Source organism: Coregonus lavaretus (genome assembly GCF_964263955.1).
Source record: "Coregonus lavaretus genome assembly, chromosome: 12".
Classification (NCBI taxonomy): domain Eukaryota; kingdom Metazoa; phylum Chordata; class Actinopteri; order Salmoniformes; family Salmonidae; genus Coregonus; species Coregonus lavaretus.
In genome coordinates, this window is record NC_139999.1 from 36,377,997 (window position 1) to 36,405,869 (window position 27,873).

Consider the following 27,873-nt stretch of genomic DNA (forward strand, 5'->3'; position numbering starts at 1 on the left):
ACTACTAATGTCAGTCCTCGTCCATACAAATTTAGATTTCCCGGGATACTCTGACTAGCACGTGGCCGCAACGTCACTTGGAAATCAGCACCTCGGACAGCGGCTTCTGCCAATGCGCAGCAAAACGGTGGAGCTTTTTTCCTTTACGGATAGACGAAGGAAGGAATAATCATATGACAATGAGGGGACAACAACAATATAGATAAACACATCAGTGTTTCAATTCGGCTAGCATGCATTTCCATGGCAGGATCCTCCAGTTCTCCGATTTCGATAGAGGCACGTCTGCTGTCAGAAGCAAGTATTTCATCGGTACCATGTAAATGAGCGTTTTATTGTTATTGATTGAACTGATGTAATTAGTTATTGGTAGTAAACGACCCCGTTATTTGGTGGCAAAGTTGAACTGGCATAGCGATGTAACGTTAATCGTTTTGCTTCGTTCTCCTATTCTGGGGTATTCTTCCCTGGCATCTTCGTTCTTCCTGGTTTGTGTTGTGCAGGAATCATTGCAGAAAGAAGAAAAAAGCAGCATGGAAATTCAATGGCAAAGTGATGTGCGTTTTTCTACAGATTTTTGGTGTCTCGTCTGATCCTGTTTAAAATGCTCACAAGTTGGATAGTAAAGTGTCTCTCGGACTTGTGTGGAGGGGGAACAGTGTGGACGTAGCCTATTCTCTACCTATCAGCCAGAAAAAACACGTTAAGGAAATAGGGGAAGAGAAAAACACGGTGATCTGATGGCTAACATGCCATTGAGGGACAAACAAGAGAGATGATTGCCATCTCGTTTTAATTTCAACTGGCCTTTTTTGTATGGACTAAATAGCTGAAAGCAACACCCAAAAATGACTCGGTGGAATTACTCATGCCATAGCATTAATCAAATGTTATATTATCCCTGAGCCTCCAAAGCTCCCCCGATCCCCTCTCTCTATCTTGCTCCCCTCTCGTCTTGCGATAGAATACCACATCGCTCAGAACCTTGTTAAAGGTTCCCGTTAAATACAGCTCCCGTTATATTCAAGCGTTGGCATTGTCCTATGAGTGACTGGGTCAAAAATGAACCTGAGGGGATTCAGTTTGATCCTATTGTTGTTTGGATTTGCTAATCGCTCACACTGGAAGCTATCGTGATGGTTTTGTGTTGGCATCCATTGACTCCCGAAAGAAACATTCTCTGCCCATCCATGAAAAAACTTCCGCATAGGCTACACATGGTAACAGAGAAAATGTATCAAGGAGTGATACAATCTATTTACATTGTAACATTTTGATTTCTATTGACCAAGATTTGTGCTCGGCAGCCATGCTTTTTATAGACACCTCTGATATTTTGTTTTGATACCATAGCCCATAGCTAGAGAAGGCTACCTGAACCAAATAGGCTCGCACTTGGTAATAATAATAATAATAATATAATACTAACAAAGCCCCTTTTGGCTCTCAAATCGTTCAAACTAAATGCCTGAATCATCCAACTCCCTTTATTGATAACTTATATTCACCCTACTGCTGCATTTTTCCTATGTGGGCAAGTTCATGATGTTTAAGTACCGGATCCGTATGTTTTTCAATGAACTGAAAGTGCTGGTTTTCATGCGGTCTGGCTCAAGACGGGGGACCGATTCAGACACAGACCCAGACAGACGAACAAACAGCATGCGAGGGCTTGGGGTAGGAGGCTGCGGGTGGCCACCCTTCGACTGCTCTACTCGGGACGATGAGGAGGAGTACTATGGCACCGATCCCCGGCCCCAAAGCCTGGCATTCGAGGAGAAGGATCCGAAGCTCCAAGCAGGCCTGGACGCTGTTTCAATCACAAGCAGCTTGGACAGTGGCATGCGCTCGCCGCAGTGCCGGATCTGCTTCCAGGGCCCTGAACAGGTAGGCTCCCCTGTCCTGAACCGTAGCCCTGCACTTCACCTATCTATCCAAGTCTAGGCTACCCTCCCCCTGCCCCTTGTGATTACCCATTGTTTCCAGGGCTATTTCTATAAGTCCCTTCAAGACTTATAAGTTGGTTCTTCGCATGTATTCAGGTCTATACATAAGCACACACTGCAGGGAAGCTCAGGTATCCCTCTACTAGGCTATGGAAAGCAAGCATGTCTTTTATCAGGTCAAAGATCAAATTGTTAAGATCAAGCCGACCTTTGTCTCCAAAGACCACATAAAAGACCATGCAGACTGTTACATTTTCCAGGAATCCAATAACTAAAGCGGATACAAAGCTTTTAACTTAAACTTTGTTGACATGTTTCTGCATCATCACGTTCCAGCTGCAGCCAAAACGGACATTGATACAGGTTCCTTCCATTGAGGAGCATAAACATGATTTTGGTTAAATTCAAACTTTGCCATTGTGACCGTATTAGGGTGCCAAAAGTCTAATTTCAGAAAGCAACTCATAAAACATCAAATATGGAAATGTCTCCAATTGGTAAAACATTGTTGTATTGTTATCCTATACATTGGTCCATACACATATTGTTCCATACATACATCTTGTTCCAATTTATTTTTTCCATACATACATCTTGTTCCAATGTATTTTTCCATACACATGTCGTAAAAAATTAATAAATAAAGGAAGGAAGGCACTGCTGCCGAAACGTTGGTTGCATTAAATGTTTGGGAGCATAATTAGAGTGTGCAACTTTCCTTCTTTATTTGTATAGTTTACTCTCTGTTAGTCAGCACCTCTATAAAATGTGGGGGTGTGCGTCAGTTTATGCCTTTTACTAGACCATACACATCTTGTCCCATACATGTTGTTCCATACATTGTTCCATACATAAATATTGTTCCATACATTGTTCCCATGTAGATCTTTTCAGGGTAAAACAGGCAGTGGTTGCACCACCAATAACCAGATACAAATGAATACAGTAGGGACATGCCAAGTACGACACACATAAGAAACTAGGACAAAAACAATTGCTTTAATATTTCTAGCTCAGAATGTTAAAGAAGGAACGATAGATAGACTGTAGGCATAAGTGTACAAACATAGATTTTTGACATATTCTGCATATATATAGATGGATAATACTAGCTAAGTCAACCGGATATCTCCGAGGCCTGTTTGAGTGCTTGTGTGTCATGTTGCAGACAAAATGATTTGAACAGAAGTGCTTTCGATATGAATCTGATTGTTGTGGTTTGATTCACTGTCAGTCTGAACCTGACACTACTGTATGACACCTAAGGTCCTGAAAGGTTTTCATCCATCGCAAACCTTTTCAGGATTTCATCACAGGCAAAAAGCAAAACACAAATAATGGGAAGAGGTGTAACAACATGTGAGGGAGCAATAATGACATACAGTAGATTTAACACAGTAGGACATACCTAGTCAGTTGCACAACTGAATGCATTCAACCTGAAATGTGTCTTCCGCATTTAACCCAACCCCTCTGGATCAGAGAGGTGCAGGGGGCTGCCTTAATCAACATCATAGGCACCTGGGGAGCAGTTGTTGTTGGGGGTTAACTGCCTTGTCCAAGGGCAGAATGGCTGATTTTTCCACCTTGGGGATTCAAACCAGCAACCTTTCGGTTACTGGCACAACACTCTTAACCACTAGGCTACCAGTAGATAAAGTGAAATACAGTTGTAAAGTGCATCATGCGTAATGCATTTAATGACCTTTGCCCATTTATAATGACATCCAATCACAATTAATCAACAAATATTCTTGTCTGCGCAAAATATTTGAAACATTGTTAAGAAATACTGTACGTATAGAAACAAGTCCAATTCAATCTATTAGTGATGGTAGAAAATGGCTGTTACTCTACCAAATCAACTTCCTGTATACTTGAGTAAATTAAAATCAGTTTTGTTTGAATTGGACTATTTGTTTGTCAAATAATAAAAAAGGTCCAAGCTAAGTCTATGCCTTGGGCTGTAGTTTTATAGATAGGAACAGTCTCTGTTGCAGCAACATGTCCTGTGATATAGGGATCCACTGAGGGAATCAAATGAGACAGGACCCTTGAACACTTTTAATTAGGCTTGGTGGTATCCTTTGAAAGGAGGCACGTGGGTCCATTAATAGAGTGGAGATGACAACATTGCATGGAGTTGATTTATAGGAGTGTCGTGATGGGGACTTACTGTGCAGGAAAATGAGAGATGAAGAGAGGACTGTGGAGTCTGCAAGACAAAAAACATGTAGATAGGGATATAATGCCCTAACCTTATCACAAATCTACAGTCAAGTGTATTATTCCACCTCTGTACTGGGGAATGACATTCCTTCCAAACCTCTAACTGTACATGTATATTAAACGGGTCACATTTTCTCATTTAGTCTCAAGACTGCAGATAAAGAAGAGCTTAGGAAGTGGGTTTCGAATTGGAGGTCGAGGAGTCTTTTATCCTAGATGAGAATTCATTTTCAAAGTGTAGCAAGTATGGTTCTAAGAATATCCTTGAAACGGTTGGCTATAGCGCTATGTTATTTGCATGAGGTAGTGGTGGTGGTGCACGTGTATGGACACAGGCTCTGCTGGTTAGAAAGTGCTGATGTGTAAGGCATTGGACTGCAGGCAGATTCTGACATTCAACCAACATCACTGGAGAGACATGCTCATGGAACCTAGAGTGCCCACAGTGGATTGTCTAGATGGACAACTCCCACATGCAATCCCAGGTTTTTAGCTGAAACACACCATAAAGACTGTATTCCACTCCATTACATTTTTGATAGATTCAACTTGAGTCAGTTAAATCGTATTATTTTCTCTACCTGTGTATTTGTTGTCTAAATAGAAACTATACAGAAAGTGGTCATTACCATATGGGTGAAAGAATCTGATCACCTTGTGCATGAATTCATATACGCCGTTTTTTCACACTAGTCTAGTCAGAGAGGAATGTTGTAAATCATGTCTGAAACCAGAGACAATAACGACCTTTTCTATCACCGTCTGTAATTGTGCACATGTCAACATATGTGTATATGCGGTTGTGTGTGTGCATGCATGCATGCGTGAGAGTGTGTGTATGTGTATATGTGTGTGTGTGTGTCTCATTATATGGTACATCCTAAATTATATGGACCAAGCAGAGAGCAAGATCATAAAGGAGCGATGATAAGAGATGGAGAAAGAGAGTGGGGGAGGGGAAAGAGACAAAGGAGAGCAAGGAATAGAGAGAGGGGGAAGCGAGATGGACAGTAAGGTAGTAAGTGTAGTATGGTGGGTAAAGAACAATAGAGTGGGAAATAGGTGATTAAAATAAAATTCATATTTTAGGCATTCTGTTATCTCTTAAAACCACATGGTTAATTGAGAACATTCCTTTTTTACATTTACCTTTCTAGCTTTTGAGCTTTCATCATGATGATTATATGTAAGCTATTCACAAAAAGGCTACTCTTTCTATTTGATATTGGTACAGTATGACATTTTCAATTTTCATACATCAGCCCTTTCTATAGCCAGGTTATATTCAACTTGATAAACACTTGAATGCCAGTTGTGTTTTCAATTCAGTCAATTTAGAAGGTAAACTGGAATTCCAATTCCATTTCCAAATGTTTCAAATTGAATGCCATTGAGGAAAATATACATTTCAGTCAATTGGGGTCAATTGAAATGGAATTGATCCCAACCCTAGTTATGTTCAGCCTTTTACCCAAATGTAGTGAGAGATAACCATTGGCCTTGAATCCTCTTCAGGAAAAAGCAGAGGATTTTGAAGTGCACAACATTAATCCCATACAGTACAATAGCACTACGACTATATCACTCTTCTATCACAGTTTCTCTAGTAGTATTTTCTCTTCCGTCTCCTCATCGATTCTTCAGGTTAAGTTTCTCAACAGGTGATGGCCCGGCCTCCGTGGCGTTTGCCATTTATCTTCGACAAACACAATTAGCCACCTCGTCAGGAGGTATCAAATATTCATGATCATTAGCAGGCCGTCTTTCAGGGGCTCTGTGATGGGGGTGACTCCCCGTTGACACTGTCAACCTGAGATGGAGAGATGGACATGCTGTGTCACTGTGTGTCAACCAGACCTGGGCCAGTATCCACAAAGCGTCTCAGAGTAGAACATTGGTCGTAAGTGCTGAGAATAGAGACATTTTACTCCTACTCTTATGGGTAGAAATAAAAGCTATTCATGAAGTCTCTTTAGTCATAAGAGTCACACCTAGTCGACAGATATTTAGGAGACCTCATGAGCTGTCCTAACCAGTTAAGAGTTACCAGCAGGTGTCTTGATAGTAAAAAAAAATGCAGCACATGCAATTGAATTGGAGTTGTTCAAATAATGTTTTGATATTTCTATATGAAAACCATAAATAATCTAGACCTATATGCAACAGTATCTCTTGCGCTTTGACAATGATTTCACACGAGGCCTATTTCACATGATGTGCCAGAAATGTACTTATAACCACTACCCACTGGGCACAGAAGTCAGTTCAACATCTAGTTTTGTAGTTGTCAACTAATGTGAAATCAACAAAAAATGTCACCTTGCCATTGGATTTAGGTTAAACGTTGGGGAAAAAAATAAGAATTTACCCTACATTAATGACTTTAGTCAAATTCAGTCAATTTTCCAGGTTGATTCAACATCATAACATTATATTGTTTTGTTGAAATGACATGGAAACAATGTTGATTCAAGCAGTTTTTGCCCAGTGGGTAGGCTATAATAAACACGTTTTTTTCCGATGATTTAATTACCTACCTTCCAGTCGTTTTTCCGCCATTCATTTTTCCTATAGGGGACTTTAGAAACACTTAAGATAAGGGCTGTGTTTCGTGTAGGCTTACCCTGGCGTGACGTTTTGATAACTGTGTAAATCTCTCTCAAACAAGGTGAATTTTATTTACTCTCAGATTCAAAAATGTTAATTAGCATCAAAGTAGAAATCATGCAAAACTAAAAATCCCTGCAAGGCAAGCTCCTGCACGTCATCTCTAGCTGACACCTTTGCTAACAGGTATTGTGTCAATTGAAAACTTGCACAAGACAGTTCACAGAATTGTCCATTTAAAGAAATTTAGCCAATTTAAATACAATTTAAATACAGGCGAATATATTGATAAAAGTCACCCTGTCCTAGAGAGATTTACACGGTTATCAAAACGTCACGCCAGGGTAAGCCTACATGAAACACAGCCCTTATTTTAAGTGTTTCGAAAATCCACTATGGGAACAATGAATGGTGGAAAAATGATTGGAACCATTTCCCTGTTTAACCGCTAGGTTTTATGGGTATTATGACTCATACTGTGGTACTCTATGTCATCATTGGTTCACTTGTCTCTCCATAACATCCCATTAACAAAGACATCATTGGTTCACCTAGCTGTCTACTTTATTTGATTCATAAAGGCATTATGCCCAAGGAGCAGATTCACTTACCCTTGAATTAGCCCATTTAATTTTGCTGGTGCTTTTTGGACCCAGCTTCTTCGGTCCTTGCCAGCTGAACCATCAACTGGTATGGATATTTATATGCCCCGAAACAAATCGTATTTATATAAAGTTGTTGTCATGGGCGTGTTTTGGGATGGGTATCAAGTTTGGTCCCACCCATGCTCCATACTCCATACTTCATCCGCCAAAACATCATAATGACAGAGAGGCAAAGATACAATCCAGCTAACAACTGTTGGTTCCCAGAATGTTCCTAGGGTATTCCAAGAATGTTCATGACAGATACATTCCATGAATTGTTCAGAAACGTTTTCAGTACTCTGTGGAGACATTCTTTCAACATTCAATTTTGATATGAAAATAATGTTTTCTATTGACCATGTCTGTGATCGTTAGCTGTTAGCTGAGAATAAGTATTGATTGACGAGGAATTCACTGTTGCTCAATTATTGCACCCAGATGTCTTACTTTATTCTTACTGAACATCAAGACTGAGATACACTTGGTTGCAGGATTCAAATACAATAATATTTTCATAGAATGAACTATAGAGACCAATAACACGACTCAATGCAGAAAACAAAATCTGGGCAGTAAAGGTGAGAGAAATTAGTCCTACTATTTTGGATTATTAGGATGTATCACAGTGGAAAGAACTCACTCTGTGATTGAATGAAGGCAAAGACTCAATCAGAGCACCAGCACTGACTGACTATGATTACTCCACATACAGTGACTTTAGAAAGTATTCACACCCCTTTACTTTTTCCACATTTTGTTCTGTTACAGCCTGAATTTAAAATTGATTAAATTGAGATTTTGTGTCACTGATCTACACACAATACCCCATAATGTCAAAGTGGAATTTTGTTTGTAGACTTTTTTTGGGCTCAGCTGGTAGAGCATGGCGCTTGCAAGGCCAGGGTTGTGGGTTCGATTCCCACGGGGGACCAGTAGGAAAAAGTATGAAAATGAATGCACTCACTACTGCAAGTCGCTCTGGATAAGAGTGTCTGCTAAATTACTAAAATGTAAATGTAATAAAACAAATGAAAGCTGAAATGTCTTGAATCAATAAGTATTCAACCCCTTTGTTATGGCAAGCCTAAATAAGTTCAGAAGTAAAAATGTAAAGTATGCCCATGAAATGGCACGCATAAAAACTCAAGAGTGTTTTGTAAGTGTGCGTAATTGTAAAGCATTTTTATCCTAAGTGGCACAACCCACTGGGCACTACATAATTTCAACGTGGAAAATTGGGTAGCATTTCTTTGAGACGTTGCTCAATGAGATTACAACATATATTCACCCACTCAAAAAGACAGCCAAAAGTTAGTTGAATTTCCAATGTGTTATCACTATGCTTTCAATCATCTAAAAGCACAACCAAATTACAATGGAAAAACAATGTCTGATATTTTCTGGTTAAGTTGTCACCCAAACGTCTTATCACTTCGCTTTCAACCATTTAAAAGCACAGTAAAGTTCAAATGGGAACACAATGTCAAATATTTTGTTAATGTATACAGTACAACAGATTAATGTGATATCACTGTTTTTCAACTAATATAAAAACCAAATGACCTGGATTGCAGTTGAGATTATATTCAAAGTACATGGTGCAAGTGATCAATGCTGTTCAAGATTCTGCACAGATTATTTACATTTACATTTTAGTCATTTAGCAGACGCTCTTATCCAGAGCAACTTACAGTTAGTGAATACATATATATTTTTTTATACTGGCCCCCCATGGGAATCGAACCCACAACCCTGGCATTGCAAACGCCATGCTCTATCAACTGAGCTACATCCCTGCCGGCGCTGGGCCAATTGTGCGCCGCCCATGATTCGAACCAGGATCTCTAGTGGCACAGTTAGCACTGCGATGCAGTGCCTTAGACCACTGCGCCATTACAGCAATTTTGAAGATCTCCACAGAACTGCGATGACCTACAGTGGGGAGAACAAGTATTTGATTCACTGCCGATTTTGCAGGTTTTCCTACTTACAAAGCATGTAGAGGTCTGTAATTTTTATCATAGGTACACTTCAACTGTGATAGATGGAATCTAAAACAAAAATCCAGAAAATCACATTGTATGATTTTTAAGTAATTAATTAGCATTTTATTGCATGACATAAGTATTTGATCACCTACCAACCAGTAAGAATTCCGGCTCTCACAGACCTGTTAGTTTTTCTTTAAGAAGCCCTCCTGTTCTCCACTCATTACCTGTATTAACTGCACCTGTTTGAACTCGTTACCTGTATAAAAGACACCTGTCCACACACTCAATCAAACAGACTCCAACCTCTCCACAATGGCCAAGACCAGAGAGCTGTGTAAGGACATCAGGGATAAAATTGTAGACCTGCACAAGGCTGGGATGGGCTACAGGACAATAGGCAAGCAGCTTGGTGAGAAGGCAACAACTGTTGGTGCAATTATTAGAAAATGGAAGAAGTTCAAGATGACGGTCAATCACCCTCGGTCTGGGGCTCCATGCAAGATCTCACCTCGTGGGGCATCAATGATCATGAGGAAGGTGAGGGATCAGCCCAGAACTACACGGCAGGACCTGGTCAATGACCTGAAGAGAGCTGGGACCACAGTCTCAAAGAAAACCATTAGTAACACACTACGCCGTCATGGATTAAAATCCTGCAGCGCACACAAGGTCCCCCTGCTCAAGCCAGCGCATGTCCAGGCCCGTCTGAAGCTTGCCAATGACCATCTGGATGATCCAGAGGAGGAATGGGAGAAGGTCATGTGGTCTGATGAGACAAAAATAGAGCTTTTTGGTCTAAACTCCACTCGCCGTGTTTGGAGGAAGAAGAAGGATGAGTACAACCCCAAGAACACCATCCCAACCGTGAAGCATGGAGGTGGAAACATAATTATTTGGGGATGCTTTTCTGCAAAGGGGACAGGACGACTGCACCATATTGAGGGGAGGATGGATGGGGCCATGTATCGCGAGATCTTGGCCAACAACCTCCTTCCCTCAGTAAGAGCATTAAAGATGGGTCGTGGCTGGGTCTTCCAGCATGACAACGACCCGAAACACACAGCCAGGGCAACTAAGGAGTGGCTCCGTAAGAAGCATCTCAAGGTCCTGGAGTGGCCTAGCCAGTCTCCAGACCTGAACCCAATAGAAAATCTTTGGAGGGAGCTGAAAGTCCGTATTGCCCAGCGACAGCCCCGAAACCTGAAGGATCTGGAGAAGGTCTGTATGGAGGACTGGGCCAAAATCCCTGCTGCAGTGTGTGCAAACCTGGTCAAGACCTACAGGAAACGTATGATCTCTGTAATTGCAAACAAAGGTTTCTGTACCAAATATTAAGTTCTGCTTTTCTGATGTATCAAATACGTATGGCATGCAATAAAATGCAAATTAATTACTTAAAAATCATACAATGTGATTTTCTGTATTTTTGTTTTAGATTCCATCTCTCACAGTTGAAGTGTACCTATGATAAAAATTACAGACCTCTACCTGCTTTGTAAGTAGGAAAACCTGCAAAATCGGCAGTGTATCAAATACTTGTTCTCCCCACTGTATGTATCCTATTTTGAACATGCACGCTTTATATGATTACATAAGAAGAAATGTGGCCATGGATATGTTACTCATTTACAGTAACCTCAAAATGTGGCCATGGATGTGTTACTCATTTTAAGGTCAAATGTTACATTAGTTTGCAAGATAGCCTTAACTTTATGCTATTTACTGTATTACAAAAGTAATAGTGGATTGTGTTTGGTTGTCAATGCAGCAAATAATAACATTTGAAGGAGATTTATCTTCTGCTTGGATAGTTCCATCTGTGCCAGTGACTTAGTCTGGCTTTGATTCCAGTTTGTCAACAAATTAATAACTGATATGTTGGATTGACGTCTCCATCTCAACCATCATTTTAAATTATAGAACAGGACTAAATCAAATCAAACTTTAAATCACTTGAAATAAAGTTTGATTTGATTTAGTCCTATTCTTTAACTTTGATATACAGTGGGGGAAAAAAGTATTTAGTCAGCCACCAATTGTGCAAGTTCTCCCACGTAAAAAGATGAGAGAAGCCTGTAATTTTCATCATAGGTACACGTCAACTATGACAGACAAAATGAGAAAAAAAAATCCAGAAAATCACATTGTAGGATTTTTAATGAATTTATTTGCAAATTATGGTGGAAAATAAGTATTTGGTCAATAACAAAAGTTTCTCAATACTTTGTTATATACCCTTTGTTGGCAATGACACAGGTCAAACGTTTTCTGTAAGTCTTCACAAGGTTTTCACACACTGTTGCTGGTATTTTGGCCCATTCCTCCATGCAGATCTCCTCTAGAGCAGTGATGTTTTGGGGCTGTCGCTGGGCAACACGGACTTTCAACTCCCACCAAAGATTTTCTATGGGGTTGAGATCTGGAGACTGGCTGGGCCACTCCAGGACCTTGAAATGCTTCTTACGAAGCCACTCCTTCGTTGCCCGGGTGGTGTGTTTGGGATCATTGTCATGCTGAAAGACCCAGCCACGTTTCATCTTCAATGCCCTTGCTGATGGAAGGAGGTTTTCACTCAAAATCTCACGATACATGACCCCATTAATTATTTCCTTTACACGGATCAGTCGTCCTGGTCCCTTTGCAGAAAAACAGCCCCAAAGCATGATGTTTCCACCCCCATGCTTCACAGTAGGTATGGTGTTCTTTGGATGCAACTCAGCATTCTTTGTCCTCCAAACACGACGAGTTGAGTTTTCACCAAAAAGTTCTATTTTGGTTTCATCTGACCATATGACATTCTCCCAATCCTCTTCTGGATCATCCAAATGCACTCTAGCAAACTTCAGACGGGCCTGGACATGTACTGGCTTAAGCAGGGGGACACGTCTGGCACTGCAGGATTTGAGTCCCTGGCGGCGTAGTGTGTTACTGATGGTAGGCTTTGTTACTTTGGTCCCAGCTCTCTGCAGGTCATTCACTAGGTCCCCCCGTGTGGTTCTGGGATTTTTGCTCACCGTTCTTGTGATCATTTTGACCCCACGGGGTGAGATCTTGCGTGGAGCCCCAGATCGAGGGAGATTATCAGTGGTCTTGTATGTCTTCCATTTCCTAATAATTGCTCCCACAGTTGATTTCTTCAAACCAAGCTGCTTACCTATTGCAGATTCAGTCTTCCCAGCCTGGTGCAGGTCTACAATTTTGTTTCTGGTGTCCTTTGACAGCTCTTTGGTCTTGGCCATAGTGGAGTTTGGAGTGTGACTGTTTGAGGTTGTGGACAGGTGTCTTTTATACTGATAACAAGTTCAATCAGGTGCCATTAATACAGGTAACGAGTGGAGGACAGAGGAGCCTCTTAAAGAAGAAGTTACAGGTCTGTGAGAGCCAGATATCTTGCTTGTTTGTAGGTGACCAAATACTTATTTTCCACCATAATTTGCAAATAAATTCATTAAAAATCCTACAATGTGATTTTCTGGAATTTTTTTTCTCAATTTGTCTGTCATAGTTGACGTGTACCTATGATGAAAATTACAGGCCTCTCTCATCTTTTTAAGTGGGAGAACTTGCACAATTGGTGGCTGACTAAATACTTTTCCCCCCCACTGTATATGTTGGATTAATGTCTCCATCTCAACCAAATATATAAGTTATAGAATAGGAATAAATCAAATCAAACTTTAAATACACTTTAAATAAAGTTTGATTTGATTTCTTCCTATTCTTTAATTTAGATTTTTATTTGAGATGGAGACGAGAATCCAACATATCAATGTTTTATTTGTAGACAAACTGGAATTAAAGCCAGACTAAGTCAATGACACAGATGGAACTATCCAAGCAGAAGATACATTTCCTTCAAATGTTGATATTTGGTTGCATTGATAACCAAACACAATTCATTATCCATAAATATCATGACATTTTAAATCAACTGGTCTATTTTTAGTTGAATTCTGGGTTGAATTCAAACAACTGGTGTTGATGACTTATACGATAGGCCTAGGGTTTCAAGCTCTGGTTGATATAAAATGTCATGATATTTAGTGATATTTTCGTTTTTAAGTGGAGATCTCTCAACAATAATTCTAACGATATCACATTGGTAATAGTCAGTGACAAATAGCTAAGCAGGGCTTGGTTAAAACCTTGGATGGGAGAACACGGGGTAGCTGTAGTTTGGTCAATTCTCCAGTAGGAGGTGCTGCCCAGCCTATTGTTTTTTAAATTAAGATAGTGGATATAACCTTGAAGGTACAAATTCAAAATATTTTACACAAGGTCTGTCTATGTTGAAATTTAGTTACCATGAGGGAAAGGGGATACCTAGTCTGTTGCACAACTGAATGCATTCAACCAAAATGTGTCTTCCACATTTAACTGCCTTGCTCAAGGGCAGAACGGCAGATTTTTCCACCTTGCCAGCTCTGGGATTCAAACCAGCGACCTTTCTGTTACTGGCCCAACGCTCTTAACCGATAGGTTACCTGCCGCACGTGTGTGTGTATGTGTGTATGCAGATAAAATCCTGTGGTTGAAATTTCAGCCTCAAAACAGCAGTTGATGACTTTTTTCAAATCCAATGCATTTTCCATGCAGATTCTACTTCACTATACGTTGAATCAACGTTGATTCAACCAGTTTGTGCCCAGTGTGAAGCCATTGGCTTTCTGGATGGCCATGCCATGCCGGCAAACAGGCAGTGAGACGTGTGCGCTGACTCACCGTCCACCCCTCCTTCCCTTCACCCATCCTCCCCTCCGCTTCTCTCTCCTCTCCCTCTCTACAGCAGCCCTGTGGCTATCTGGAATCTGAGCATACATATTCTCTCTCTCTCTCTCTCTCTCTCTCTCTCTCTCTCTCTCTCTCTCTCTCTCTCTCTCTCTCTCACACACACACTGCAAAGACAGAGCTTTAACTAAACTCACAACATAGGCTTCCCAGAGAGGAGAGGAGATATAGAGGAGAGAGAGAGAGAGGGTGAGAAAGGTAAACAATGTGAGGGGGGAACACAGCAAGCGAAAGAGAGAGGAAGAAAGAGGAGAAGGAAATGGGCAGTGGGGAATCGTAAGGTCCTTCTAGGCCTTCAGAGAAGGGTTAGGGTTATAATTGTTGTATTTTTTAAATATACATTTAGTTTGAATTTCTATTTAATTTCTATATTTTCAATAATATTTCAATTGTATTCTGATTATTTTATTATTTTCAATAATATTCTGATTTAATGTCTTCAGTTTGTTTTGGAAAGGAAAGGGTTAACGTTGAAGAGAAAAAAAGATCCAATCAGGAGTTTTATTTGGTGGTCTCTGGGTGTATAAATCTAGCTATCTAGCTGAGCCGTTGGCTAGGCCTTCAGAAGCTAGACAGAAGGCCTCTGCCATTCAACTGTATTAGAGCAGAATTCTGGAGTGACAGTGGAATCAACCAATCACATTTTGACTTGCAATGGGGAGACCGTAAAATAAATATATAATTGGAAACGGATGCCATCTCGAAGGCCTAGAGACACCTCACTACCACATATTATCCATTATATTGACCAGATACTCAAGTGGCCGCTCTAACAATGGAAAGAAATGTATAAAAAAATTGAAGGCAGCTAAGAGGAGACCATTCTAGCCAATGAGAGGGCAGATACGCAATGGAACAACATGCACAACTCCGATATATATATACTATATATATCTTCTTTTTTTTAAGGTTGCCTGGATGTCACGTGTCCTACTTATATCAGTACACTCATAACAACCTAAGATTTATGAAACTTTTATTTGATCTAATAAGCCACACGTAGCAAATAAGCCATTACATTTTTTGTTGACCAAATTCGACACTCTCATTAACCAGGTTTCCATCCAACCTTTTTATGCGAGTAAAGTACAGGCCTGATGGAAACAGAATATTTGTCTGGAAACTTTCCAAATGTCGCTAAAACTAAATACGTTAGACAAGGTGGGATCTTTTTGTGTTAGTAAAATAAATTATGCAAGAAATGTCGGTGGATACGTTTTTATGCGCAAATATTGATATAATAACCATCATATCGAAGTAAACTTGGAGTCACGCGATGATATGTTGTGCGGTCCTCCCACTACAACTTCACAGGGTGGTGAAAGTGCAAGGTGATGAGCTTGATGCTCCTTTCCAATAAATAGTGAGGGTCTTATTCTGGTGACATGATCATCGATGCTTGGCTGCAGTTTGATAAATAAAAATTATCGGACTCTTTTGACAATAATAATCTCATCATGTAGGCTATACCCGCACTGTATCTGCGAGCTGTTGGCTAGAGTGCACCTGCCAATACCAGTGTGGGCACACTCTCTATATAGACGCATGTGGCGGCGCACAATTGGCCCAGCGTCGTCCAGGGTAGGGGAGGGAATGGCTGGCAGGGATGTAGCTCAGTTGGTAGAGCATGGCGTTTGCAACGCCAGGGTTGTGGGTTCGATTCCCATGGGGGGCCGGTATAAAAAAAAAAGATGTATGCACTCACTAACTGTAAGTCGCTCTGGATAAGAGCGTCTGCTAAATGACTTAAATGTAACGTAACATTATTTGTGAGAAAACCATCAGTAGAGTTGAAAATGCAATGGAAACCCATTTAATTTGTATTTTTTATTAGGTACATGGGAATTTAACCGCAAAAGGTATTTTTATGTGCACTACATCATCACGCACAGCCTTTTATCCCCAACAAGTCAATTTGATGGAAACACATTTCTGGTGGGAAAATGCACATATTGTTTTATGCAGATTTTAGAATATTCACATTAAAATCTGTCGCCAATTGGATGGCAACCTAGCTAGTGACCTCCATACAAAAACTACTCGCTTGGTGAGAAAAAAAAAAGCTTGAGCCTATAGCGAGCACTAGTTTTCCCACGGTCAACCTAGTTTGTGTTATAGGCTAGTGTTCAGGGGTCTCATTTATAAACGTTGCGTACGCACATTATATGCCCCAAAACATGCGTGTGCCAGTTTTCACGCAAAACGTACATTTGACATTTGACATTTTAGTCATTTAGCAGACGCTCTTATCCAGAGCGACTTACATTTAGTGAGTGCATACATTTTTCATACTTCCGCAAACTTTAGACCAAGCGTACGCATAGTTTCTAGTGGTTGAAGTATTGCATTGCTAAAAGGCAAAAGTAGCCTAGTGCAAATGGGGAATATAGGATGACTTATTGATAACAAAAAAAACTGGTAGCTAAATATAATAACAAGATGCAATAATTTGCTGTTAGTGAAAAGAGCGAAAATCAATTTATTTTAGCTTTGCATTCTAAAATCATGAGAAATCTATTTCCGATTATTTATTTTATTTCCATGAACATTGCAGAATAGCCTAGACAATATTTCATTTATAAACATAATACATATATCATAACCATTGCATCATCTCTGGCCATGATGAGTTCATATTCCCGAAGTAGCCATACAACAAATTATCATGAGCAACTCTCATTTAATTGGGCTTATTAGATAGACTATTGTAATTTCAAGTTTTTGCTCTATGCTCCGAAAGGAGCGCGGTTTATAACATACAGTAGAATTTAACAGGTGAACAGACAGTTGATCTTTTGCATTGAAGTGTGTAAGTAGGCCTACTGTAGTTTACATTTTTTTCAGAGTAGACAATGTTTCAGAATTCGCGGGCAGTGAAGCATATTTAGGTTCGGGAGAAAGTAAATGCTAAACATGATTGAATACAAATGATCTGTTTATAGGTCCAATACAATTTGATATTGGTTTTGTGTTTCAGAAACGGTCAGATACAGTAAATGTGTCACGTTCGTCTAATGACGGGTTTGGTGCGAGGAGCAGGAACGGGCCGGGCCGGGCTGGCGACGCGCACCACTGGCTTGGTGCGAGGAGCAGGAACGGGCCGGGCCGGCGACGCGCACCACTGGCTTGGTGCGAGGAGCAGGAACGAGCCGGGCCGGCGACGCGCACCACTGGCTTGGTGCGAGGAGCAGGAACGAGCCGGGCCGGACTGGCGACGCGCACCACTGGCTTGGTGCGAGGAGCAGGAACGGGCCGGGCCGGACTGGCGACGCGCACCACTGGCTTGGTGCGAGGAGCAGGAACGGGCCGGGCCGGACTGGCGACGCGCACCACTGGCTTGGTGCGAGGAGCAGGAACAGGCCGGGCTGGCGACGCGCACAACTGGCTTGGTGCGAGGAGCAGGAACAGGCCGGGCCGGGCTGGCGACGCGCACCACTGGCTTGGTGCGAGGAGCAGGAACAGGCCGGGCCGGGCTGGCGACGCGCACCACTGGCTTGGTGCGAGGAGCAGGAACAGGCCGGGCCGGGCTGGCGACGCGCACCACTGGCTTGGTGCGAGGAGCAGGAACAGGCCGGGCCGGACTGTGGAGGCGGACTGGAGGTCTAGAGCGGAGTGCTGGCACAGGACGCACTGGGCTGTGCACGCGCACTGGCGATACAGTTCGTAGAACTGCCGCAGGATATGCGGGACCGAGGAGGCGTACTGGAGACCAGGAGCGTTGAGCCGGCACACCCCATCCTGGCTGGATGCCCATCTTCGCACGGCATGTGCGTGGTGCAAGCACAGGACGTACAGGACTGTGCCGGCGCACTGGCGACACAGTACGTAGCTCCGCATAACACGGAGCCTGCCCAGTCATATGCTTCCTCGCGTGAGTACGGGGATTTGGCTCTGCTCTGACACTAGGCTCCGCCAACCACCCCGTGTGCCCCCCAATTTTTTTTTATTGGGGCTGCTTCTCGGGCTTCCTCCTCGACTGGCCTCCTCCGTGTTGCCGTTGCTCCTCTCCTGCCTGGGCATCTAACTTAGCCCATGGTCCTTTCCCCGCAAATATCTCCTCCCATGACCACAAATTGGCCATCTGTGACATGGCCATCCGCTCCGCCTGAGCACGCTGCTTAGTCCTCGTTTGGTGGGATCTTCTGTCACGTTCGTCTAATGACGGGTCAGACCAAGGCGCAGCGTGATATACGTACATGTTTATTTTAACTATCAAACACACGACAAAACAACAAAGGAAACTAAACGTGAAGTTCAAGGTAGAACACACAACATACCTTACACGGAACAAGATCCCACAACTCAATAGTGCCCATAGGCTACCTAAGTATGGGCCCCAGTCAGAGACAACGAGCGACAGCTGCCTCTGATTGGGAACCACACCGGCCAACATAGAAATACACATACTAGATAATAAACATAGAAAACGCACAACAAAGAATATACACACCCTGACTCAACATTTAACCGTCCCCTGAGTCAGGGCGTGACAAAATGCCAACACCTCCAAAGACATTTGATCAAGTTCGCCATTGATATTTCCTTTAGATGAACTGTCTTGACCTAATTCCAATACTTCCAAAGTATACATGGCGTTATTGTCACCATAAAAGGTGATGGGCATTATTAAGGCAGCGTTATAATGCTTGTTCACGCGCGGACAGTTTTATAACAGGTCTGATTTATAATGGGAAACATGGGTATGTATGGCTTGTGCCAAGTTGATAAATCTCAATATTTTTGTGCGTATGCAGATATTTAGTGTAAAATTTACACGGCTATAAATGAGGCCTTTTCAAGATTAACTTTCAACAAGAAGTTAAGTTTCAAATGATAACATAATTTCAACAACCTGTTGTCTGCTGATTTTTAGTGATGTTATGTTTGATACCAAGAGTTCCGAGGCATGCTAAACAGTGTACTTCGAAGCAGTGTGCCCATGCCTGTGTCGCTTTATCAGAAGCATGTGATCAGTTAAGTCAGAAGCTTCGTTTCGTTGAACAACCACCTGATTGGTTTGGTATTGGTTTGGTAGAAGACAAAAATGTAATGCTGCACACGCGCTACGGCGTGTGGGACATCATCTGTAACAGTGGTCACCAACCAGTCGATCGCAATCTCCAAGGCATTCCTACCCGATCACCAAAAATGTCTGTAAAAAACCCAATGATAAAGCCTTGCGTTCCTATTTTTTTTTATGTGTTACGCGCTGTTGGCGGTAGATGCACTCCCTCTCTCTCCAGATGAAATCTTGCGACTTGTGACGGCCGGCCGCCCAACAACCTGCCCGCTTGACCCTATTCCCTCCTCTCTTCTCCAGACCATTTCCGGAGACCTTCTCCCTTACCTCACCTCGCTCATCAACTCATCCTTGACCGCTGGCTATGTCCCTTCCGTCTTCAAGAGAGCGAGAGTTGCACCCCTTCTCAAAAAACCTACACTCGATCCCAGAGATGTCAACAACTACAGACCAGTATCCCTTCTTTCTTTTCTCTCCAAAACTCTTGAGCGTGCCGTCTTTAGCCAACTCTCTTGCTATCTCTCTCAGAATGACCTTCTTGATCCAAACCAGTCAGGTTTCAAGACTGGTCATTCAACTGAGACTGCTCTTCTCTGTGTCACAGAGGCTCTCCGCACTGCTAAAGCTAACTCTCTCTCCTCTGCTCTTGTCCTTCTAGACCTGTCTGCTGCCTTTGATACTGTGAACCATCAGATCCTCCTCTCCACCCTCTCCGAGTTGGGCATCTCCGGCGCGGCTCACTCTTGGATTGCGTCCTACCTGACAGGTCGCTCCTACCAAGTGGCGTGGCGAGAATCTGTCTCCGCACCACGTGCTCTCACCACTGGTGTCCCCCAGGGCTCAGTTCTAGGCCCTCTCCTATTCTCGCTATACACCAAGTCACTTGGCTCTGTCATATCCTCACATGGCCTCTCCTATCATTGCTACGCAGACGACACACAACTAATCTTCTCCTTTCCCCCTTCTGATAACCAGGTGGCGAATCGCATCTCTGCATGTCTGGCAGACATATCAGTGTGGATGACGGATCACCACTTCAAGCTGAACCTCGGCAAGAAGGAGCTGCTCTTCCTCCCGGGGAAGGACTGCCCGTTCCATGATCTCGCCATCACGGTTGACAACTCCGTTGTGTCCTCCTCCCAGAGTGCAAAGAGCCTTGGCGTGACCCTGGACAACACCCTGTCGTTCTTCGCTAACATCAAAGCGGTGACCCGATCCTGTAGGTTCATGCTCTACAACATTCGGAGAGTACGACCCTGCCTTACACAGGAAGCGGCACAGGTCCTAATCCAGGCACTTGTCATCTCCCGTCTGGATTACTGCAACTCGCTGTTGGCTGGGCTCCCTGCCTGTGCCATTAAACCCCTACAACTCATCCAGAATGCCGCAGCCCATCTGGTGTTCAACCTTCCCAAGTTCTCTCACGTCACCCCGCTCCTCTGCACACTCCACTGGCTTCCAGTTGAAGCTCGCATCTGCTACAAGACCATGGTGCTTGCCTACGGAGCTGTGAGGTGAACGGCACCTCCGTACCTTCAGGCTCTGATCAGTCCCTACACCCAAACGAGGGCATTGCGTTCATCCACCTCTGGCCTGCTGGCCCCCCTACCTCTGCGGAAGCACAGTTCCCGCTCAGCCCAGTCAAAACTGTTCGCTGCTCTGGCACCGCAATGGTGGAACAAGCTCCCTTACGACGCCAGGACAGCGGAGTCACTCACCACCTTCCGGAGACACTTGAAACCCCACCGCTTTAAGGAATACCTGGGATAGGATAAAGTAATCCTTCTACCCCCCCTTACCCCACCCCCCAAAAATAAAAATAAACATATTGTAAAGTGGTTATCCCACTGGCTATAAGGTGAATGCACCAATTTGTAAGTCGCTCTGGATAAGAGCGTCTGCTAAATGACGTAAATGTAATGTAAAAATTCAGCAGTCCTAGCACCGGGAAGGCAAAGTGTTCCCATTTTGAACCATTTCATGTGTCTGAAGGTAGAACTCCGCCTACCCGGCAGGCCCAGAAAGCAAATCAAGTGCACCTATAGGCCTACCACTGGCCAATCAGATAGTTCAGATCACCGTGTCTGTGCAGTTTCCTCGAGCCATAGACTGTAAAAAGAAACCTCGAACGCACAGCAAAGTTGAAACTGTGAGATTTCAAAACGTTTAAAACCATGATTAGATAGAGACTCAACTAATACTGTGACCCTTTTTCTCAGCGGAGGGAGGGTGAGCGGAGGGACGGAGAGTCGGGTGAGAGACAGCCTCACCGCTGCTCCCTCCCTCCCCTCAGACTGACCATCAGATGCAGGCCATCAGTCTAGTAAAACAAAATGCAAATGATTATGCTCACTCAGCTACAGTTGAAGTCGGAAGTTGGAGTCATTAGGTTGGAGTCATTAAAACTTGTTTTTCAACCACTCCACAAATTTCTTGTTAACAAACTATAGTTTTGGCAAGTCGGTTAGGACATCTACTTTGTGCATGACACAAGTAATTGTTCCAACAATTGTTTACAGACAGATTATTTCACTTATAATTCACTGTATCACAATTCCAATGTATATGTAAACTGTGTGTATGTAAAACAATGTGTATGTAAAACAATGTGTATGTAAACTTAGTGTATGTAAACTTCTGACCCATTGGAATTGTGATACAGTGAATTATAAGTGAAATAATCTGTCTGTAAACAATTGTTGGATAAATTACTTGTGTCATGCACAAAGTAGATGTCAAAACGATAGTTTGTTAACAAGACATTTGTGGAGTGGTTGAAAAACTAGTTTTAATGACTCCAACCTATGTGTATGTAAACTTCCGACTTCAACTGTATATCGACATAACCTGAAAGGCCGCTCAGCAAGGAAGAAGCCACTGCTCCAAAACCGCCATAAAAAAGCCAGACTACGGTTTGCAACTGCACATGGGGACGAAGATCGTACTTTTTTGGAGAAATGTCCTCTGGTCTGATGAAACAAAAATAGAACTGTTTGGCCATAATGACCATCGTTATGTTTGAAGGAAAAAGGGGGATGCTTGCAAGCCGAAGAACTCCATCCCAACCGTGAAGCATGGGGGTGGCAGCATCATGCTGTGGGGGTGCTTTGCTGCAGGAGGGACTGGTGCACTTCACAAAATAGATGGCATCATGAGGAAGGAAAATTATGTGGATATATTGAAGCAACATCTCAAGACATCAGTCAGGAAGTTAAAGCTTGGTCGCAAATGGGTCTTCCAAATGGACAATGACCCCAAGCATACATCCAAAGTTGTTGCAAAATGGCTTAAGGACAACAAAGTCAAGGTATTGGAGTGGCTATCACAAAGCCCTGACCTCAATCCTATAGAAAATGTGTGGGCAGAACTGAAAAAGCGTGTGCAAGCAAGGAGGCCTACAAACCTGACTCAGTTACGCCAGCTCTGTCAGGAGGAATGGGCCAAAATTCACCCAACTTATTGTGGGAAGCTTGTGGAAGGCTACCCGAAATGTTTGACCCAAGATAAACAATTTAAAGGCAATGCTACCAAATACTAATTGAGTGTATGTAAACATCTGACCCACTGGGAATGTGATGAAATAAATAAAAGCTCAAATAAATCATTCTCTCTACTATTATTCTGACATTTCACATTCTTAAAATAAAGTGGTGATCCTAACTGACCTAAGACATGGAAGTTTTACTAGGATTAAATGTCAGGAATTGTGAAAAACTGAATTTAAATGTATTTGGCTAAGGTGTATGTAAACTTCCAACTTCAACTGTATATGATCACACTGGTAATATATAATTTGTTGTATTACTTGTGAGGCACAGCTATCATATAGCAGGATGACACACACTCTACAGTGCAGTCAAGCACAGCAAAACACTTTGGTAGGGCCCTTTAAAATCTGTATTTTTCTTTGCCTTTATATTTTTTATATTCCGTTTTCTCTGTTTTGTTTTTCCAGGTTTCGGATTTCCCCCAGTTTTTTTTCTGGTTTTCCCCCAGTATTTTCACACTTTTTAAATAGAAAAACAACATTTGAATCTTCTTGGATTTTCTGTGTTCACAACAATGCTTAAACCACATCAGGGGACCACTTTTGAGGTCTGGAAAAAATATAATAACAAATGTTTGAGTGTAGTTACCTTTATTTCAGTGTGCATGCACTGTTTGTATTTGTATTTATTATGGGTCCCCATTAGCTGCTGCAGCTACTCTTCCTGGGGTCCAGGAAGAGCGGTGTTTCTGGTTAGCGGTGTTTATGTAGCGCAGTAAGCTCACGTGATGGAGGTCGCAAATCAAATGCCCTCTTGTTGTGCCACTGGACAGTGAAAAACGTGTAAGTAAACTTTTATTTTATTTTCATTTAAATTAGTTTGCAGTAGTTATATAAGTGTTGAGTTAGATTACATAGCTACCTCAATCGTTATTTCAAATTATTTTGATGACTTTACTGCAATTGCTAGCTAGATAACAGACCTGCTAATTTTCTTTGTTGTTACTTTTAAGGTTGGAACCCACATGCAGTACCTCCAGCAGGCAGAGAGGCAAGAACCATTCGTCCGCCAGATCATGGATAAGCTACACTACTCACAGCCCTGTGTGATGTTCAATGAAACTGCGTTGCTGGACTTTTTGAAACTTAATGCATTTGTATTGTTTAAAAAATATATAAAGGAAATATATACTTGCCTTTAATGTTTATTTGTTTTCGCTGTTAGTGATAATTCCTTTAGAGTTGATACATTTGTGTTTACATCATTAAGCCTTTATGTATGTGTTATGAATGACCAAGGTGTCTGACTTTACAGTAAGTACAGCGCAGTGGTGGTTGGTGCCATTTAAGATGAGGGAGGACGATACCTTTTTTTATGAGCATGGCCTTATTTTTATTACAGCATATTGGATGACTGTCATTCATATTCCATTCACCCAGCTCAATGTAACATCGATAGATTTAGGCTACTACATGAAACTCGAATTTCCCTATACCCACCATGAGGTTGCTACAACCGAGTCTATGAATGAAAGTTTACAACGTAGGTACACAGGTCGAGATAATCTTTAGTAATCAAGGTGACAGACAGTGACACATTCAGTACCATCTTGTACACTCTTGTCTGCATCTAGCAGATCTAGGATGTAATCATTTGTCAAACGGTTGCAAACTAGAGTTACTATTGGACAAATTCAGGTATGTTTATCCCTGTTTCATTCCTTTTGCTTCCGTTTAAGAAATGTTTTTCAACAGAATCGGCGGATTGAATACACCCCTGTTCACACGCAAACACAGTTCACGTACATGGCAGCCACATGATCACTTTGCTAGTTGTAATTCCTTCTCGCATCCGCGCTCTCCTCCTCTCTCACCTTTTCCCTTCGCTTGTGGACTTCAGTGCAGAACACATCAGCTGTCTGTAACCAGGCGAAAAAACCATTCCAAGCCAAACCTTCATATCATAACCGCTAACCGCTAGCGTGGAACCCCGTATTATCGGCATATTCAACAGCATTTAAGAATTATATTACCTTCAACAGTGTTATCTTGTGATCAAGCCATCAATGTTATGTGATTATTGGTGTCGTAAAAATTTTAGCTAACGGGTTAGCAATTAGCATGTTTGACATTTCAGTGGAAATACTACTATTATCAGCTTTTTGATAAGCGGTTTAGCAAATCAATACTTCCCGTATTATCGGCATACGGTCCCCAGTTATTGGCCACCTTACTATTTTGTTCAATTACAAGATATATCAGTTTAATTTTGTTCAAAAAAGAGACACCAACCACGTACCCGAAGTGTTTACTAGATAGTTGACTAGTTGGCTAGCCTTCCGGTAAAAAATAATGACTTGCCTGTCAACTTTTCATTGCGTAGCCCAGTGCGCCCTCCTGTGGAATCTTAAAAAATGGTTCTTCACCAACATATTCAGTGTTGTAACCAAATAATGTCTCATAATTCGTTTTACAGATTAATCTTATGTTTTGAGAAAGTAGATAAAAGTTGAATACTAAAATATGAGTATTAAGAATTTACATCAAATAAAACTTTAATTTCAGTTATGTGCATTGACATAAACAATGAAAACACTGTTGGAGTTTGTGTTGCAGAGGTGCACTTGGAAAGTAAAGGAAGAAATACACAAGATGGGTTGAATAAATATATATATTATATTTTAGACATACATTTTTTTGTACAAATAAATAATTTCATATGAACACAAACAATTAAATCTCGACCTCCATCCCTATATTGTCACAAAAATTCACAATTAAAATCCAGCTCCACCGCTACCTCTGGATCCCACTGCACACACCTGCAGTGGAACCAGTGCTGGCAGAAGTCACAGCACACCCATGGCACCTCGGATCTACACTCCTGAGGGGAGCTTGCAGGCGGATCATGCTCCCCGCAGCGAGCACAGCAGGTGGTGTCTTCTTTTATACAAAATAAAATAATAATACAAATTGATTAATATGGTTTTGCAAAATGTAGAAGTTCTTCAACAACAATAGTAATTGATACAACTGAGAGAGAGAGAAAAACAGATTATGAAGTACCTGAGAGTGGTGTCATGGGTGGCGTGACAGACGTGACCAGTGGAGCTTTTCTCTTCCTTTTCTGTGCTGCAGTTTGAGAAAAAGTAGTGTTAGACAGAGCATGTTGCATGAAAACCCTTTTCAACTTTTTTACATCAATACCTCTGGAGGAAGCTGCAGAGGTTTTGGAGGAGGTGGAGATGACTTGAGGACTGGTGCTATGGACTGTAGATATGTAAAGAGAGATAATAAACAGTCATTTTTTTGTAATTTAACATGTGTTTACCTGTGAAGGTGGCAGTATTCAAATTGCAGGGGGCAGGGACACCAGACGAGGCTGCTATGGTGGTGTGACCAGGGGAGACGGAGGAGGCAGTTGGTGCAGAGGAGGCCGTGTTGGTGGTGACAGACACGTGGGGTGGTGTGCATCGTGGTGGTGGTGGACAAAACCGCCGACGATGGCTTGGAGGAGCTGGTGTTTGTAATGGTGGGGTTGAGGGGCCGACGATGGTGTGGCTGGGAGAGGAGGCACGTGGCCTTCTTCTGCAGCTGGGGACTCCAGCGGCTCCTACAGGTGTTGCACACTGGGAGGCACTGGCAGTGGTGATGCAGCTGTCAGGAGTGGTTCCAGCAGGGGGTCCAGCAGAGGCGATGGCGTCAATGGTCTCTGTGTTCGGAGGGCTGCCAGACGCTCTTTCTCCTCTGCCTCGGCCCTCTCCTTCTCACCCCTTTCCTGCCACTGGTGCGTGTATTCCTCGCCGGTGAGGCATGTGGCGACCACAGGGACTGCCGGTCCTGCCGATACTTCAGGACAGTAAGGATGTGCCTCAGGTCCTTCGCTATCAGCCCCCCCTCTATTAGGGGGTGCTCTTCTAGAGCTAGGGCTGGGACTGGAGCAGGGACTGGGACTGGAGCAGGGGCTGAGGGTCCTCCTGTGGTCACTGGGGAGGAGGTGCTGATGGACGGCACAGTGCTGCTGGTTCCAGGAGAGGCGGTGGTGACAGCCGGTAGGGACCGAGACGGCATTAAACGGGACCCTTCAATGGCTGAAGGGTCAAAAAGGAAGAGGCCACACTCCTCATGCTCAGGTTCTTGTGCCTCCTCCTGAACATTTCCTACCACCTCTTCCCCAGTGGTGGGATTGTTTCCCCTGGGTGCCGAAACCTACAATAGAATAGAATATATAATTGTCCATCCAGGATGAAAATGTTTGTTTTGGCATCACCATACACATCCACATTTACATCACACACATTGAGAACAGTCAGTCCACCAATCTACATACAGTGGGGGAAAAAAGTATTTAGTCAGCCACCAATTGTGCAAGTTCTCCCACTTAAAAAGATGAGAGAGGCCTGTAATTTTCATCATAGGTACACGTCAACTATGACAGACAAAATAAGAAAAAAAATCCAGAAAATCACATTGTAGGATTTTTAATGAATTTGTTTGCAAATGATGGTGGAAAATAAGTATTTGGTCAATAACAAAAGTTTCTCAATACTTTGTTATATACCCTTTGTTGGCAATGACACAGGTCAAACGTTTTCTGTAAGTCTTCACAAGGTTTTCACACACTGTTGCTGGTATTTTGGCCCATTCCTCCATGCAGATCTCCTCTAGAGCAGTGATGTTTTGGGGCTGTCGCTGGGCAACACGGACTTTCAACTCCCTCCAAAGATTTTCTATGGGGTTGAGATCTGGAGACTGGCTAGGCCACTCCAGGACCTTGAAATGCTTCTTACGAAGCCACTCCTTCGTTGCCCGGGCGGTGTGTTTGGGATCATTGTCATGCTGAAAGACCCAGCCACGTTTCATCTTCAATGCCCTTGCTGATGGAAGGAGGTTTTCACTCAAAATCTCACGATACATGGCCCCATTCATTCTTTCCTTTACACGGATCAGTCGTCCTGGTCCCTTTGCAGAAAAACAGCCCCAAAGCATGATGTTTCCACCCCCATGCTTCACAGTAGGTATGGTGTTCTTTGGATGCAACTCAGCATTCTTTGTCCTCCAAACACGACATTGAGTTTTTACCAAAAAGTTCTATTTTGGTTTCATCTGACCATATGACATTCTCCCAATCCTCTTCTGGATCATCCAAATGCACTCT

At 42.6% G+C, this 27,873-nt stretch overlaps 1 protein-coding gene across 1 annotated transcript in view; it reads left to right on the forward strand.

The window, feature by feature from the left end:
• Window positions 1–1,542: 1,542 nt before the first annotated feature.
• LOC311138013 (E3 ubiquitin-protein ligase MARCHF9-like) overlaps window positions 1,543–27,873 on the forward strand; it is a gene marked incomplete at both ends in the record, with an annotated part of 35,172 nt that continues 8,841 nt past the window's right edge. The window contains one exon of the mRNA XM_084172657.1: window positions 1,543–1,887. Within this exon, the coding sequence (XP_084028783.1) occupies window positions 1,543–1,887 (345 nt within the window). The remainder of the gene's footprint in view (window positions 1,888–27,873) is intronic.